Source organism: Astatotilapia calliptera, chromosome 7 (assembly GCF_900246225.1).
Source record: "Astatotilapia calliptera chromosome 7, fAstCal1.2, whole genome shotgun sequence".
NCBI classification, from domain to species: domain Eukaryota; kingdom Metazoa; phylum Chordata; class Actinopteri; order Cichliformes; family Cichlidae; genus Astatotilapia; species Astatotilapia calliptera.
Window position 1 is genome coordinate 40,938,190 of NC_039308.1, and position 15,818 is coordinate 40,954,007.

General features: G+C 39.2%; 1 protein-coding gene across 5 annotated transcripts in view; it reads left to right on the plus strand.

Annotated features, from left to right (window-relative positions):
- Positions 1–15,818, plus strand: part of pot1 (protection of telomeres 1 homolog) — a 64,966-nt gene that overhangs the window by 22,836 nt on the left and 26,312 nt on the right. For all 5 annotated transcript variants that reach the window (XM_026174765.1, XM_026174766.1, XM_026174767.1 and 2 more), the window contains exons 6-10: positions 1,485–1,556; positions 2,449–2,572; positions 4,373–4,503; positions 4,690–4,986; positions 5,826–5,981. In XM_026174765.1, the coding sequence (XP_026030550.1) occupies positions 1,485–1,556; positions 2,449–2,572; positions 4,373–4,503; positions 4,690–4,986; positions 5,826–5,981 (780 nt within the window). The remainder of the gene's footprint in view (positions 1–1,484; positions 1,557–2,448; positions 2,573–4,372; positions 4,504–4,689; positions 4,987–5,825; positions 5,982–15,818) is intronic.

A 15,818-nucleotide genomic window follows, 5' to 3' on the forward strand; every position in this document is an offset into this window, starting at 1 on the left:
ACAGTTCATAACTTCCCTTCAACTCATTCATGTCACCTAAAAGGTAAACCTGTTTCTCCATCACCTGTTCAGCTCTGATGATCCAGTAAGGACATCTCCTGGTTTCATCCTCATGTTTCCCTCTCACCACATATCCAAACCAACATCATGACCAGCAGCTTTACAGCTGTGGCTCCAGCAAACATCAGCTGATACTAGAAATTAATATTAAATAAATTCTAAAAACAGCTGATCAAGCTTAAACGTGCTGCTGTTGTTTAGCGCGACATCTGGCGGTATCTTCTTTCTGGCGCAAAGTGGGCGATAAACAAACAAGAGAGAAAAGCTGATCAGCTGATCATTGATCAGTTTCAGTAGCAACAGGAGAGAGAGGGGAGAGAATGAGAGGGGAAGAGGCAGCTGTGCAGCAAAGACAAAGAATAATTCCAGCTTTGTGTCTTTTTCATTGTAGCTGAAGTCCAGGACAAACTGCGTCCCCTCTCAGCTCAACACGAAACGCGTAATAATTTCTCTGAATGCGGGACGATTCCGTCTTTTTACGGGACGGTTGGCAACTCAACTAACTAACCTTATGAATAAAATAAAGTTCACTATCAGTAACAACATAGCACCCACCCAGCTGTATAGAAACTCCGTCATGCTAGCTAGTACGCAGTACGAGTTATTGTAACTGACTGTAAAAAGTCAGCACAACGAAAATAAACTCCACCTAAACTTGGTTTATATCTGACACAGATAGACTGCAGGTCATAACTTCTTACCTGAAGTTCAGTTCACCTGATACGTGGACCGGCAGCTGCCTCGGGGCTCTCCTCCTCCTGCCTCCGATCTCCCTCATCCACCTGCTGGCCTCCACCACTTGTTAATTTTACTGAATCTGTGGAAGGTCTGCGATGCCACCACCAAACAACACACCGGCCAGCATCTGGCCAATCCACCACCTTTTATTGTTTATACCGTTACAAAAAAAAAAATAAATCGGGCCACCCAGCAAATGCCCGGTATGCTCGATGGCCAGTCCAGCCATGGTCGTGCCATCAGTTAAGCCTTCACGTGCCAACTGTGGCACGCATGCCTAGGGTTGCCGACCCCTTAACTAAAACATTACATTTGCTGTTATTAATAAGTAACATTTAATCACACATGCTTTACTAATGTGACTACTACTGTTCTGCATGTCCTCCTACAATCCAAAGATATGCACTTGAGGTTACCTGGTGACTCTAAATTTGCCGTATATCTTAATGCTGTTGCATTGCAAATCACATGGCATTATGTCTGCCAAGGAGATGTACAGGAAACTTTATAGAGGTCATATAAAGTCATGTTAACAGTTCATTAAAATCCATTTTGATGACGTCCAACAAGGTCTTCAAAATCATCTTAAACATTTATTAGTCTTAAATTGACAAAAGGCCTTATAACGTGGGGGGGGGGAATCACTAAAGCACCTCACCTCACCTCTTTCTCCTGTCTCCTTTTAGGTGTTGCGTCCAGTGCTTCCTAACCCCAGATCCCCACCAGCCAACAAAAGGAGATCCCCAGTCTCTGCTGAGGTCAGAATGAGTATCCTGTTTAGTTATAGAGATTGCTGGAGTGTGTCTTGGAGGTCTGGTAGCTGTCAGAATGCTTTATGTCATTTAAGGGCTGTCCTAACATACCCTTCCGTGAATTGGGATGTCCCCAGACTTTTGTGTCTGCCTATTTGTCATTGTTTAACAGCTTCTTTAAGCCTTTAAAAATCGAGCTTTGAATAACTGCTTGCTAGGGATTGGAAGTGAACCGGGTCTTGCAGAAAACCGGTTCTCAGTATTCCAATTCCTTGAAATTCTTGGTCAGTTAATGAGAACACAATGACAATCGATAAGTGAATCAATAAGGAATCGAATCGATCAGTGATATCTGTAATGGAATTGAAATTGCTAAACTTGTGTCAGTTCCAATCCTTAAAGCTTGCTATTGCTGTTTTCACAAATGGCTTAAAACATGTACAAATCAGCAGATGATGATAATAAGTATATTTTTAGCTAAAGCCAAAATGCTTAAAAAAAACCCTCATATTACACAGTTAATTGTTTAATTGTCTAAATGACAATATTCAGAAGCCTTAAAACCTAAAGCTGATTTTGTACAGAAAGTCTGGATTTTTGGCATCTTAAGCCATCCCCTCTGTTCAACGATGGCTGTTCACAGTGGCTGCTTCTGGGACTTGCTCAGTTGTCTTCAGTCATAATACAAAATATTAAAGGAGCACAAGGAAGATGTCAGAAATGAACAGATACTTGTTTTTGTATAATTGTAGGTAGTAGCATTTAACACCTCAAATACAGGACATGTATTAAGTTGCAGAATTTATCAGTGCAGAATTGACATGATCTGTCGGCGTGTCTGTGGCTGAATGTTAACATGCTCATATTGGTGTTTTAACACAGTTTTGCTTCTCCTCAGCTTTCTTCAGCCAAGGCTCCAAAGTACACATATGCCAAACTGGACAGCTTGAAAGCTGGATCTGTTGTCAATGTGTATGGTGTAGTGGTGTTCTTCAAACAGCCTTTTAAGAGCCGTGGTACAGGTCAGTAAGGAACCCATATCAGAGTTTAGTTGGACTTTTAACCAGAAGATAAGGTGGATAAAGCTGTGCTAGTTGCTACTTAAGTAGCTTCACTCAGCAGGCTATTTGTTTCCGTAGTAGCCTTCGTCAAAAAATGCATTCATCTTCTATCGATGTTTGTGGCAATGTCTGGCATTAAAAACAGAAGCTCTTCATCTCCCCGACCACGTGATCTGCAGCTCAGAAACAGGTTTGCTGTCCTGTATGAACTTATTCACTCTAACCTGTCTATGAAGCCCTCTGAGCATCCACTTTTGCGTCTCTCTCAAAGAATTATTTAAACATAAAAAGAACCCCCTCAGATCTTGAGCCCCTGGCATCCCATTGTAATTTTGGCGTCATGGTTTTTCTTTATTAATTCACCGTAACTTTAAAATGGATCAAACTATGTTAAACTCAACTTTCTGTAAGACTTTTAACTAAAGTTAAACCACTTTTATTCTATCAATTCATCTTCATTCATGCCTTTATTATATCCAAACTATACTTTTGCAGTCAGTTATAGACTAAATATAACACTGATGGAGGACATTTTTCTGCAAAATAATTATTTTTACTTTTGATACTATATGCAAAACTTTCAAATAATACAATTTTATGTGCACTAAAGTGTTTTCATAGTTCTTTATTACTTCCATTTCTAAAGAAAGTCTCTTATGTAGCATGTATAGAGGCTTGCTTATTTACAGGTGAGTGAAATCAATACTCGTGGTTTGAGTATTGGCATGATTTATGAACACAAAGCACAAAGGAATTCACAAAAAGATTGAGTGAATAAATGAACCACAAAAAATCAAATTAAGTTATTTTTTATTGCTATTCTTGCCAGTGATTATTCCCATGCTGACACTGTTGCAAGACAGCCAAGAGGCCATCGAATATAGTTAAAAATGACAACAAAGGTTTTCACGTGCAACAAAATTAACATAAAAATAAACATTTTATTTTTAACCAATTGGATGGAAAGCAGGGGCTGAAGCCTCCTCTCCAAAAGAGAGTTGGGGAATGGCTGCAATCACAGCATTGTAAGATGGTGAAAAATGTACCCTTAGACCCCCTCCTCGATTCAGAGATGGTCTTTCCCTTTACTTTACCCTCTGTGAATGGTACTCATGACCATTGATCAATGGTTCTTGATCAGTGATCATTAGAATTTGCGTATTAATGATCAGGGAACTGACCTCCCAGCCCATTGTTCATCAGTGGGCTGGTTTCAGTCATTGTTAAAATGTACTGTTTATAAGATTGGGGAAACCTGCAGTCAGCTGACACTGAAAAAGTCACTTGGATGAGTGACGAAACATTTCTCCTACTGAAAACACTACGTCCAGATGAACAGAATCAACCTTTTCGGGCTTCTGTTTAATAGTTTCCCTTCCTACTCACAGTCATTCAGCCAGTCTGATTTCCCAGTTATTTGGGACAATCTGTTGGGGACAGTAGCTAAACTGTAGCTAAACTGCTTTCGCTTGCACCTACTACAGGTACCTGGCTAGCTACAGGATTTTCACAGGTGTCGAGCTGTGTCTTCAGTTCACTGAGCTTGGCCTCCAAAGCTAAAGCCAGGTTGCATTAGAAGTATCATTACCAAAAAAGCCCAAGGAATAGCTTAACATTTGACACACTGAGGAGGAAGGTTCAGGAGGGACAGGTGAAGAAGACAAGTGTTGGTGCTTACTGTCCTAGTCTCTGAAACAGTTGAATTGTTTTTATGGTAGACTAGACACTTTTTTCTGATATCATAAAGTTCTCTTTTCACAGATTTCTGCTCTAGCCTGAAGATTACTGACCACTCTAATGAAAAGATTGGCTGCACCATCTTCTGTGAGAAACTGGAGGACCATCCCAAAATCTTTCGGAATGGAGACATTGTTCGCATGCACAGAGTTAAGGTGCAAGACTGCAGAGTGCATTTTGTGTGTTTAGTATCTATATTTTGCCCTACTGATTTGTAAATTTTCAGGTGAGAATTAAATATTGCAAAATCACCTCTATTAATAAATAGTAATATTAATGTATTGATGAATAATCTTTATTCATGTGAAATGTAATAAATAATTCTACATCTGTCTACACAGGCTCAAGTTTTCAACAAGTCCATCACGCTGGTCAACACCTTTGGTTTTTCTGTGGTGACATTTGATGGGGTGAAAGGTGCACCGGTCGAACCGCGGACATCCAGCCGTTCATTCCACTTTGACCCAGACGACCAGCGGACGGTGGAGGAGCTACGATCCTGGGCTGCCAGTCAGGCTCTCTTCGCCTCAGTTACCAGCACAGTCCCACTGTCTGCTGTTCAGCCCAAAGCTTACTTTGACCTGACCTGCCAGCTGCTGGCCAAGGCCCCTGTTGATACCACCTGCACCTTGTTGAGGGTAAGAAACCTGAAGAAAAGCACTTTTCAATGCCATGTGAATGTTTTTGAAAGAATTTGTTAACCTTTGTTTTCCACGTGAATTAACATCTGTAATCTTGTGGCTTCAACTGGGAAGAGATCTCATGTGTTTTGTTTTGCTACTGATGTGTTTTACTTTACACCTCAGGTTTGAGAACAGAAGCTACGCTGTAAGTGGTGACTGGTTTCCTGCCAGTGATGGGGGAGATAAATTTGAATAGGATTTGGCAGTAAACGCCAGGCTCTTGCCAATCAGCTCTCACCCACTTCTAGAGTCTTTTGTTATGCAACAACACATACAATCAGGAAAATATGTTTTTCAAATTATAGCAGGCTATTTGATAAAGAAAAGAAAACCTCATCAAAAAGAAGATCAAAACTGTCAGTGGAATGTGGTGATTCACTCAGACACCAAAAGTGACAATTGGTGGAAGAATACTTGCATCCTTGTAGTCTTGGGATCATGTGTTGGTGCCACCTGACCAGAACCTTCAAATCCAGAACCTTAATGTTGTAAGAGGCCAGTGACAACTCACCATGCATAATCTTTCTCTGTTCCATTTAGTAATGCCTGTTTTCAAATAGCTGTTCAGGCTTTGTGATTCTTTCATGATTCTATTCCAATACAGCGTGATATTGCTTCTGCTTTTTAGGCACCATGTTTGTATTCAGGCATAGAGCTTTTTGAGACTGTACGGGCTGCAAAATGCTGCAAAATTAGAGTGACAGATGAGCATCACCTGCATGTTTCTGTGCTTTTATCAGGTCAAAAATGTGTGTCGTGCTCATTACCTATATCATGTTTTTTTATTTTCCCAGGTGTGGGATGGGACCAGGTGTCCTCACACTCTGCTGAAGGTAATTGTTGAGCCACATGTCACAGAGGGACAGTTGTCCTTCTCCAAGGAGAGGGAGAACCTCATTGCCGATGTCCTCGTCTATGACAACCATGTGGAAGTGGCTAGAAAACTGAAGGTCAGAGATTATAGATAATCTTAGAGCTAAATCTTGTGATTACCCTCAGAAATCACATTCATCTTCATCTTTACCTTTACTAATTTACTCTTTGCGTATATGGTACGGAAGCCTGTGTGAATAAAAACAAACAAACATATTTTGCAAAGTACACTTGGGTACTGTTATAACTGCAGGTAGCTGATTATTAAATATTTCATTGGCATTACGCTTTCTTTGGTGTCACACGAGGCAATCATTTGACTGCCCCATAAACAGCCCTTATTCTTCTCAAAGAAGCAATTAAAGTAATTGAAAGTAGAAAAAACTGAACGTGTAAATTTATACAATGAAGCCAGAAGGAGGAGCTGCTGAGAGAAACCAAGGGACACAGGTGGTATTAGATGTGTCAGAAGGCCACAATGGCTGCAGGACTACTTACTTCATACAAACTGGGACAGTAGCTTCTCAAAACAAAGCTGACAATGGTTGGTACATGTAATAATGTTAATAAAGACACAGTCTCAATTCATTTTTCCTATCATAAGCCAGATAAGCGTAATATTTCCTCTGAATACGGGACGATTCCGTCTTTTTACGGGACGATTGGCAACTCTACTAACTAATCTTATGAATAAAATAAAATTCACTATCAGTAACATCAAAGCACCCACCCAGCAGTATATAAACTCTGTCATGCTAGCTAGTACGCAGTACGAGTTATTGTAACAGACTGTAAAAAGTCAGCACAACGAAAATAAACTCCACCTAAACTTGGTTCATATCTGACACAGATAGACTGCAGGTCATAACTTCTTACCTGAAGTTCAGTTCACCTGACACTCGGACTGGCGGCCGCCTCGGGTCTCTCCTCCTCCTGCCTCCCCTTTCTCTCATCCACCTGCTGGCCTCCACCACTTGTTGTTACTGAATCTGTGGAAGCTGCCATAGCTACCACCAAACAACTGAGTTATTTTTACACCCCGGCCAACATCTGGCCAATCCACCACCTTTCATTGTTTATACCGTTACAAAAAGAAAAAAAATCATCGACCCACCGAGCAAATGCCCGGTATGCTCGATGGCCAGTCCAGCTATGGCCGTGCCATCAGTTAAGACTTCGAGTGCCAGCTGTAGCACGCGTGCCTAGGGTTGCCGACCCCTGCTCTATAGCAACCAGGCTCACACCTGCCTGCTTAATGAGCTCTGTCTGTCACTGCCAAGATTAATATTAAATCTTGGCAGAGTCTTCTGTTTCAACTGTTGCTGTGTCCACAGTGTTTGCTCTACATCCATCATTTTACCCTCAAAACGTAGCCACTGTTGTTCTCTTTCCAACAGTGTGTCTTTTAAAGTTCAGCGATATAAAATTTTTAAACTGTATTGCTCAAAGTACAGGGATAACCTTCTAACTGACCCATAGAAAAACATTGTATTTTTTTTTAAAGTGAATTTGCTCTTTTCTTTTTTTTAATTATTCTTTTTTATATTAACCATCACATCTCTATATCTATACATACATATTTATATACCTAAATGAGTATATACAAAGGAGGAAAGAAAAAAAGAAGAAAAAAAAGGGGAAAGAGAGAAGAAAAAACAAACAAACAAACAACAAAACAAAACAACCCCCCCCCCCCCCAAAAGAACAATACACCTGCCCAGACCAATATATATATAAACTTGGAGCAGATATGGGAGGAGGCCTTCCCTCCCAGTTTACTTATTGAAGTAATCTATAAAAGGTTGCCAAATTAGGTAAAAGTGTTTAACATTATCTCTCAGTGAAAACTTAATTTTCTCCAGCTGTAAATGATACATTGTGTCTACACAATGCATCATTTCAAGCAGAGTGAGTTGGGGAGGGGTTATTTTTCCAATTTAGAAGTATAAGGCGTCTTGCAAGCAGTGCTATAAAACTCAAAACATGAATTTGTTTGTTATTTAAGTATTTAACTGTAGCTGCACCAACAAGTGCCATTACTGGGTCTGGGAGGAGACGTATGTGACAATGAGGCAGAATTCTGGTCACATCGATCACATCTTGAGTTCACCCCTGGAAACATCCTTGAAACCTTCAGTTTAGACAAATGGAGCCTATGCAGGACCTTAAATTGTAGTAGTCCGTGCCTGCAGCAGACAGAAGTGGAGTGAATGAGTTCTTGTGCTTTAGTTCATTGATCTTCAGTGATGTTAGTATCCAGTTCCTCACTCCAAGCGTTTCTCAAGTGGTCCAATGTAGTTGTACTATTTGCAAAAGTTGGTTGTAGATCCTGGAAATAGCTCCTTTCTTTAGCGGGTTCATCAGGAACAGATCATCTGAAACTAGTTTTTGTGGTTCATTCGGAAAGGATGGAAACGTTTCTTTAATAAAATGACGTATTTGTAAATACTTGAAAAAGTCTGTTTTCTATGGAAAATTTTTGCTGAAGTCGTTGAAACGAAGGAAAAAGATTATCAATAAACAGATCCTTGATTGTGTGTATCCCTTTGGAAGTCCATAGCTGGAATGTGGATCCTGAGAACAATGTGTATGCTTGATTATGAGTTAATGGTGTAAAGATTGAACATTGACGCCAATGAAAATGCCTTCTAATCTGAGACCAAATTTTTAGTGAGTTGGATACTACCGAATTTTTACATTTATACTTACCCGGATCTGAATTTGAAAAAACCAAAGATTTAAGAGTATTAGGGAAAAAAGTCATACTTTCCATCCGTTCCCAATCAGGTCTATGTTCCCCACCCCAGAATGACATACAACGTATGTTACAGGCCCAATAATAGAGCTGAAAGCAAGGCAACCCCATTCCTCCTGTAATCTTGGGTCTTTGGTCTTTATTCTGGGTGTCTTTTTGTTCCAGATAAACTGAGAAATTAACTGGTCTATTTTCTTGAAAGAAGTTTTTGTGATCAATATTGGGATACATTGAAACAAAAATAAGAATTTGGGTAAAGTGCTCATCCTAATGATATTTATTCGGCCAGCAAGCGAGATGGGCAGTTTAGACAGTCTTTCCAAGTTCTTTTCAGTTTGATGGTATAAATTAATAAAATTATGTTTGAAAAGGCCAGAGAATTCACGGGTTACATTTATTCCAAGGTATTTGAGATGGTAAAAGGAAACGAAGTCAATGTAGTGCTATCTAACTTTTCTAAAGAACTAATAGGAAACAATATGCTTTTTCTTAGGTTGATTTTGTATCCAGAAATTTTCCCAACTTCAGTTAAAACTCATAATTTTTGGCAATGGTTTAATAGGGTCAGTGATATATAGCAACAAATCATCTGCATAGAGAGACACCTTATGTTCTACACCAAATCTCCTTATTCCTTTATAATTCTTTGTAGAGCGTAATTGCATGGCGAGAGGTTCTATGACAAGTACAAATAGCAATGGGGTCAGAGGACACCCTTGTCTTGTAGAGCGGTGGAGGAGGAAAGGACTAGAAATTATCGTATTTGTGTTAACCGAGGCCTGAGGTTTTGTGTAAAGCAGCTTAACAAAGGAAATATGATTTGGGCCTATGCCAAACTTTGACAGGGTCGGGAAGAGGAAATCCCACTCGACACTGTCAAAGGCCTTCTTCGCATCTAGTGAGAGTAGTATTTCAGATTGATCATAAATATTATATGTATATAAGATAAGATAAGATAAGATAGAACTTTATTAATCCCTCGGGTGGGTTCCTCTGGGAAATTCGATTTCCAAAAAAGCACAGCAACGACCGAAGTTACAGAGTTATACACACACACATATATATAAATACAGAGACAATATAAATAAAATATACGAAGGGGATAAATAGAATAAATAGGAATAAAAATAAAAATACAAGTGAATTGCACATTTCAAGTATTGAGTCTATTGCACTGTTGACTATTTACAAAAGTATTGCACAAGGTATTGTACAGTGAGGTGAAGAGGCACTACAGCTTAGTTGTTCCCTCCTTTGTCCTCCTGTTTCCCCTCCCTCTCCCCTCCAGAGAGGAGTTAAACAGTCTGATGGCGTGTGGGACAAAGGAGTTTTTAAGTCTGTTAGTTCTTGTCTTGGGGAGAAGCAACCTGTCACTGAACAGACTCTTCTGGTTGTTAATGGCCGTGTGCAGAGGATGCCTGGCATTGTCCATAATGTCCATCAGTTTCTTTAATGTCCTTTTCTCTGCCACTGTCACCAGAGTGTCCAGCTTCATGCCGACCACAGAGCTAGCCCTCCTGATCAGTTTCTCCAGCCTGGATGAGTCCTTCTTTGCTGTGCTGCTCCCCCAGCACACCACAGCATAGAAAAGTACTCCAGCAACCACCGACTGGTAAAACATCCTCAGGAGCTTATAACATTTAATAGCCTTCTAATATTAAAAAATAACTGTCTATTTTTTACAAATCCCGTTTGATCCTCCGACACAACTGTTGGGAGAACTATCTCTAATCGCATAGCCTGAATTTTTGCCAATATTTTATTATCTACGTTCAATAGACTTATTAGTCGGTACGAACCTGGCTCCAAAGGATCTTTACCAGGCTTGTGGATTAAAGTGATAGTGGTATCATACATGGTTGAGGGTAAGCATCCTTTAGATAAAGCTTCGTTATATACCTAAAAAAAAACAACATTGTATTTTTAGTGAGAAGTTTATCTCAACATCAGGAATGACCCCACTTTTTAAATCGCTTCTGTGACCACATTTTTGACAGCAGGAACATAAAGAATACACTGTTGTGTAGAACAAGTCCTCGGGATCCTCGTGGTTTGAAACTGATTTTGACAGGAGTTAGAGTCTTGGATTAAGAAGCAGTTTTTCAACAGGTGCACCGAGGTAGATTTGACAGGGTTTTGCCACAGAATAATAGTATGTCAGTAGTTAGTGCAGGCCTACTGGATAGAGCATTTTGCTTGGCCTGCTAAATTCAAGCTTATTGTTCATTGGTGGATTTCTCTTCTGCACACAGGTGGTTCAGATCTAGGCAGTTGGAATCAGATGATGACTCTTGTGACTGGATGATTAAACTTACAGCATTTAGCTGTCTAGAGTGAATTCTCCCACATTTCAGTCATTCAGTGATTTAAAGAATATGAACTTTTAATATTCATTAAGATGTTTTTGATTCTAAATTTTCTTTTGTCATTACTCAGCTTTCTCAAATGTACATTTTAAACCTGTTCAGCTACTTTCCAACTTCTTCTGTGTAAATGTCAGCTTTCATCAGTTCTCCACTTTTCTATTTAGGTGAAAAGCAATGTGAAAGCTATCAGCATTCACATTGCAGTTTCTTCCGAATATGCATTTTCTAGTTAAACATATGTTTTCTCTACTGTTGGAAAATGAGATAAAGAAAATATATGTTAATGGTTTACGAAGTAAAATTTTATTTTAGACTAAAACACCAAACAATGCCCTGAGTCACTTCAACCCAAGGGATACCAGCATGTACTAAAAATGAAGACCATACAAGGGTTAAACAGACCGTCCAAGTCTGAAAACCCTCCAATGTGAATTAAAACAATCCTGATAAGAAGAGTGAGGCAATTAGGGTAATTAATTGATGAATTTACTCAGGTCATCTTTGTCTAATATTAAAATTAGTTTGATGATCTGAAACATATAAGTGCAACAACATTGCAAAAACTAAGAAATCAGGAAGGATGCAAATACTTTTTCATGGTAATGTATAAGTCTGTGAAAGACGGTGACAATAGTGGGCGAGCATATCCATCATTATTCAGAGCACCAAGATATAAATCATATTGTGTCAGTTAAGTATGGAACAAGACCACACAGTTTTGTAGTTGGAGGTTGTCAGGTACATCCTGCTTTTTACAGACTGGTTCATTATAAAACTCTGAATACATTGAATGAGTTTGCTGTTTATTCACTTCTAACTGACACCAGTTTATGAAGCATTTCTCATGCTTTCGATTCAAGTGTTGCATCAAACAGATGAACTTAATTAACAACCAAGCTTTTGAATACAAGTCAGCTTTCTTTTTTTGCTTGTTAACCTGAAAGACCTGACCAGATGATCAGATCTGCCATACCAATGAACTATACCTACATTTTTTAAATTAGGATATTTTAGGTTGTTGCAGATAATTCTCCAGGCATTCCTTTATTTCATTTTATTTTTAAAATTTTCCTTTCCTTTCCTGCAGCCACTAATTTCATTTACTGCTATAAAAATTAACTTGATAGTTCCTGCAGAGAGCATAATGGATGCGTAATCTGTTTTCTTGTTCATAGGTTTTGTTGTGTTGCATTACATAAGGGTCTTTGTGTTGTGAGTTGAGGAGTAGCAGATGGATGCCACTCATATTCATTAGGAGAAATGTAGCCTTTTGAGAAATATAGCACTTTGAGAGTCGTGAATTTTTACCAGCCAAATAACACTACAATTTGTATTTTACTTGCACTATGTATTGTTGGTTTAGTGCAGTGGTTCTCAAAGTGTGTGGCGTGCCCCACTGGTGGGGTGCAGAGTTCTGACAGGTGGGGCACAAGTTACCTGGCAAAAAAGTCATGCAGAACTAATGTTTAACGTCAGAATCACTTTTACTGCCACAAAGACGTTTGTGGCAGTTACGTTAATATTATGCACATCCGCTGCAGTAATGCAGTAATGGATTTTAATTACTCCCAGGAGAAAGTAATTTGTTTTCCTACGGGTTACATTATTTTAACATTTCTCTGTAAAATGACGTGAAACGCGTCATCTCATAATTACCAATTTAATTAATACAAACTCATAGGCTACAGTTTCACACACCAGCACAAACACTTATTCTAATGAGGACACACATGAACTTTCTCTTAGTTTTTAGTTGTGAACAAAAAGCTGACAACACAAAGCAAAGATATAACCAGTATAAAGAGATTTTAAAGAAACCGTCACAGTGATTCTACTTGAACATGAACAGGTAGAAATGGAGACTATAGCCTGATTGCTTATCACTACTTCTGTTACTTGTTAAAGTTAATGGTCTGGCTGCTGGGCTGGCGTCAATATTCACTCAACTTTAACATCACTCTGGGTTCTTGGCTAGCTTGGCGTTAGCATGCTGTCTGTGCAGAGGCTTGCAATGAGCCGATGCGTTAGCAGCATAATGCAGTTTGCATTTCACCATTGTACTTTTGTCCTTTTATGCAGTAAAAATAAAAGTAATGTCCATATCCACTATGCAGACTGGGCCACTATTTTTCTGCTCCCGCACATGAAATGAAATCAACTGATTCTAGCACAAGTGCAAGTGGAACCGATAAGCAGGATCAATAGGCAGGCAAACTAACAGTTCAGAGAAATTGAACTACAGGATGATGCTATTCCTATGGAGCATTAATGGCAAGCAACAAGAAACAGGGGTTTTTTTTTTATCATTATTGCATATGGAACAGAAAAATCCTTTCTTTTTTTTTTTTTTTCAAGGGAGTTGGTTTTGGGGTCTGCTTCAAATGGCAGTTCTCCTGGACTGCATTTTCAAGCCACATTGTTAGTGTTTTGGCCCATGTTATTTTTCTGACCCCCAAGGGACTGTACCTGGTTGAAGCTGAGTTGAGAAGTCATTAACCAAGTTTGGTAAAAATGGATAACAAAGACAAACATCAGCAACATGATGGGGAGATACACTTCAATTACTCCTATAACTGGAGGTGGGGCCTAGCAGACAACTACTAGCTACAGCTAACCAATGTTAGCACATGTCATAGAGACTGCACTGCTAACTGAAAGCTTTACCGAATGGATAAGTTATGAAAAAACACACTCATCCACCATACATCCATTAGGGGAAAATTAGGGAATAATATAGCTATATAGACGCTTCTTTCGTTGGCTGGTCCTTTTTAGAGGTACAAACTAGTATCTCGAACCAACAACCTTCTGACTAGGAAATGACCTGTTCCATCTCCTGAAAGACACCCCGTGTTTTTATTTAGACATTTCATCTAGATCCTTCATGGTGGTTTCTTAATGAGGGCTGAAAGCCATGATTTGAGATCTCGATTTTTCCACGAGAAATACTTAATGAAACTGGGATTTGTGTTTTCTGTGTGTATCTGCATTCACCTTCTTGGAATCTCAGTATTTTTTTTATTTTTCATGCATGTTGTTTTGGAAGCAGGTTGCTCATATTCATTATGAGAAATATATTTCTATTTGAACAAAAGCTTACAGACATGCATAATAATAGAATTTTAAATCTTCATTTCTTCATTAGTCCATCTAAAAGCAATACTGCAGTAATTTTCATTTTTTATTTTTTTTATATTTTGTAACTCAGTATAATGTTTATGAGCAGACAATGGGAGCTGTTTCTTTCTGTGGAGAACTCAGTGAATTGCCACTTTTAATGTGACTGGAAATGATTGAAATTGCTCTGATGTTCTTTAATATTTAATTTACCCAATTTACCAACGGTTTGCCCCAGTGAAGCCAATTTCCTTTCAGTAAATTTCTCTCTAAGAAATGATTGTCTGTCAGTTGTTATAATCAGTAAAATTTTAAGTCTGTCAGGCTGAGTTAATCAAGGCTATTCTACTATTACACATACCAGCACATGTAAATGTTTTAAAACACCTAATCAAAGCAGTTAAAGAAATATTGAAATTATGTTGAATGAGATCATCTCCACACCAGTCTTGTTGATTGCAATATCCATTGCTTGTTATAAATGTTGTGGAGTGGAACAATTACCGTATTTCCCGGACTACAAAGCGCACCTGAATATTAGCCGCACAAGCTAAAATCAGGGGAAAATCCTGTTTTGTAAATACATTAGCCGCACCTGACCAAAAGCCGCAGGAGTTTCAATGTTGACTTATCATATGTAAGAGAATGTGCACAAAGGGAATTGTCAGGAAAGAGATGGCTGTTTGGAGACACACCCCTTTTATTAATATTTTGAAAAACAAGTTATGGGTACATATTTGCATAACTTTTTAGGTATATGTACAAGTAGCGGTAATTACAAGTACGAAACATGTACTGTGCTTCATAAATGAGTAACAAATGTAGTACATAACAATAACCTACAGCACACCAGAAAAATAGATCCGGACTACCTTTTAGGCTCAGGTGCAGTGACACGGCTTTAACAAGAAGAAAAGTCAGTCATTCACCACCATCTTCCTGCGCACTAAAACCACCAAAGTCCTCTTCTCCAGTGTCGGATACGAACAGGCTCAGGCTCAGGCTACGTCATCCACTCTCCGCTTCTCTCCTTTGTTGTCACTTTAAAAACCAAACAAATCCTCGTTGTCAGTGTCAGAGTCGAACACCCTCAGAAGGGCCGTGGCGGTGTCCTCCTCTCCATCATGCAGCAGTCCAGCCCTTCGAAATCCGTTGGTGATCATGGATGTTTTGACACTTTTCCACGCTGTCAGATTCCACCGGTGGAGTTGAGCATAACTTGCTTTTCGCAAGTTTATCGCCGCTCGTCATCCACGCCTCCCGCTGAATGCGTAGCGCTACTTTGAAGTTTGTCTTTCACGCTACTTGTGTGGCACTATGTTGCCTGGCGGATGGACACGTGACCAACATACCACTCTTGAACCCCGATACTGTGTGTCTGATTACACGCCCTTCCACCAGGCAACGTAGTGCCGTACAACAGCGGAACAAACAAAACAAATCATCTTACGATATGACAAAAATCATGGACAATCCATAGAAAAGCCGCACCTGACTAAAAGCCGCAGGGTCAAAGCTTGTGCAAAAAGTAGCGGCTTATAGCCCGACAATTACGGTAATTTAAAATTAATAGTATGCATTTATTTATTTATTTGTTTGTTTGTTTTTATGATGTGATAACTGTGGAAACACAAACACTGCAAAATCCTTTCACTGACAGCATTGACATTTGGTAA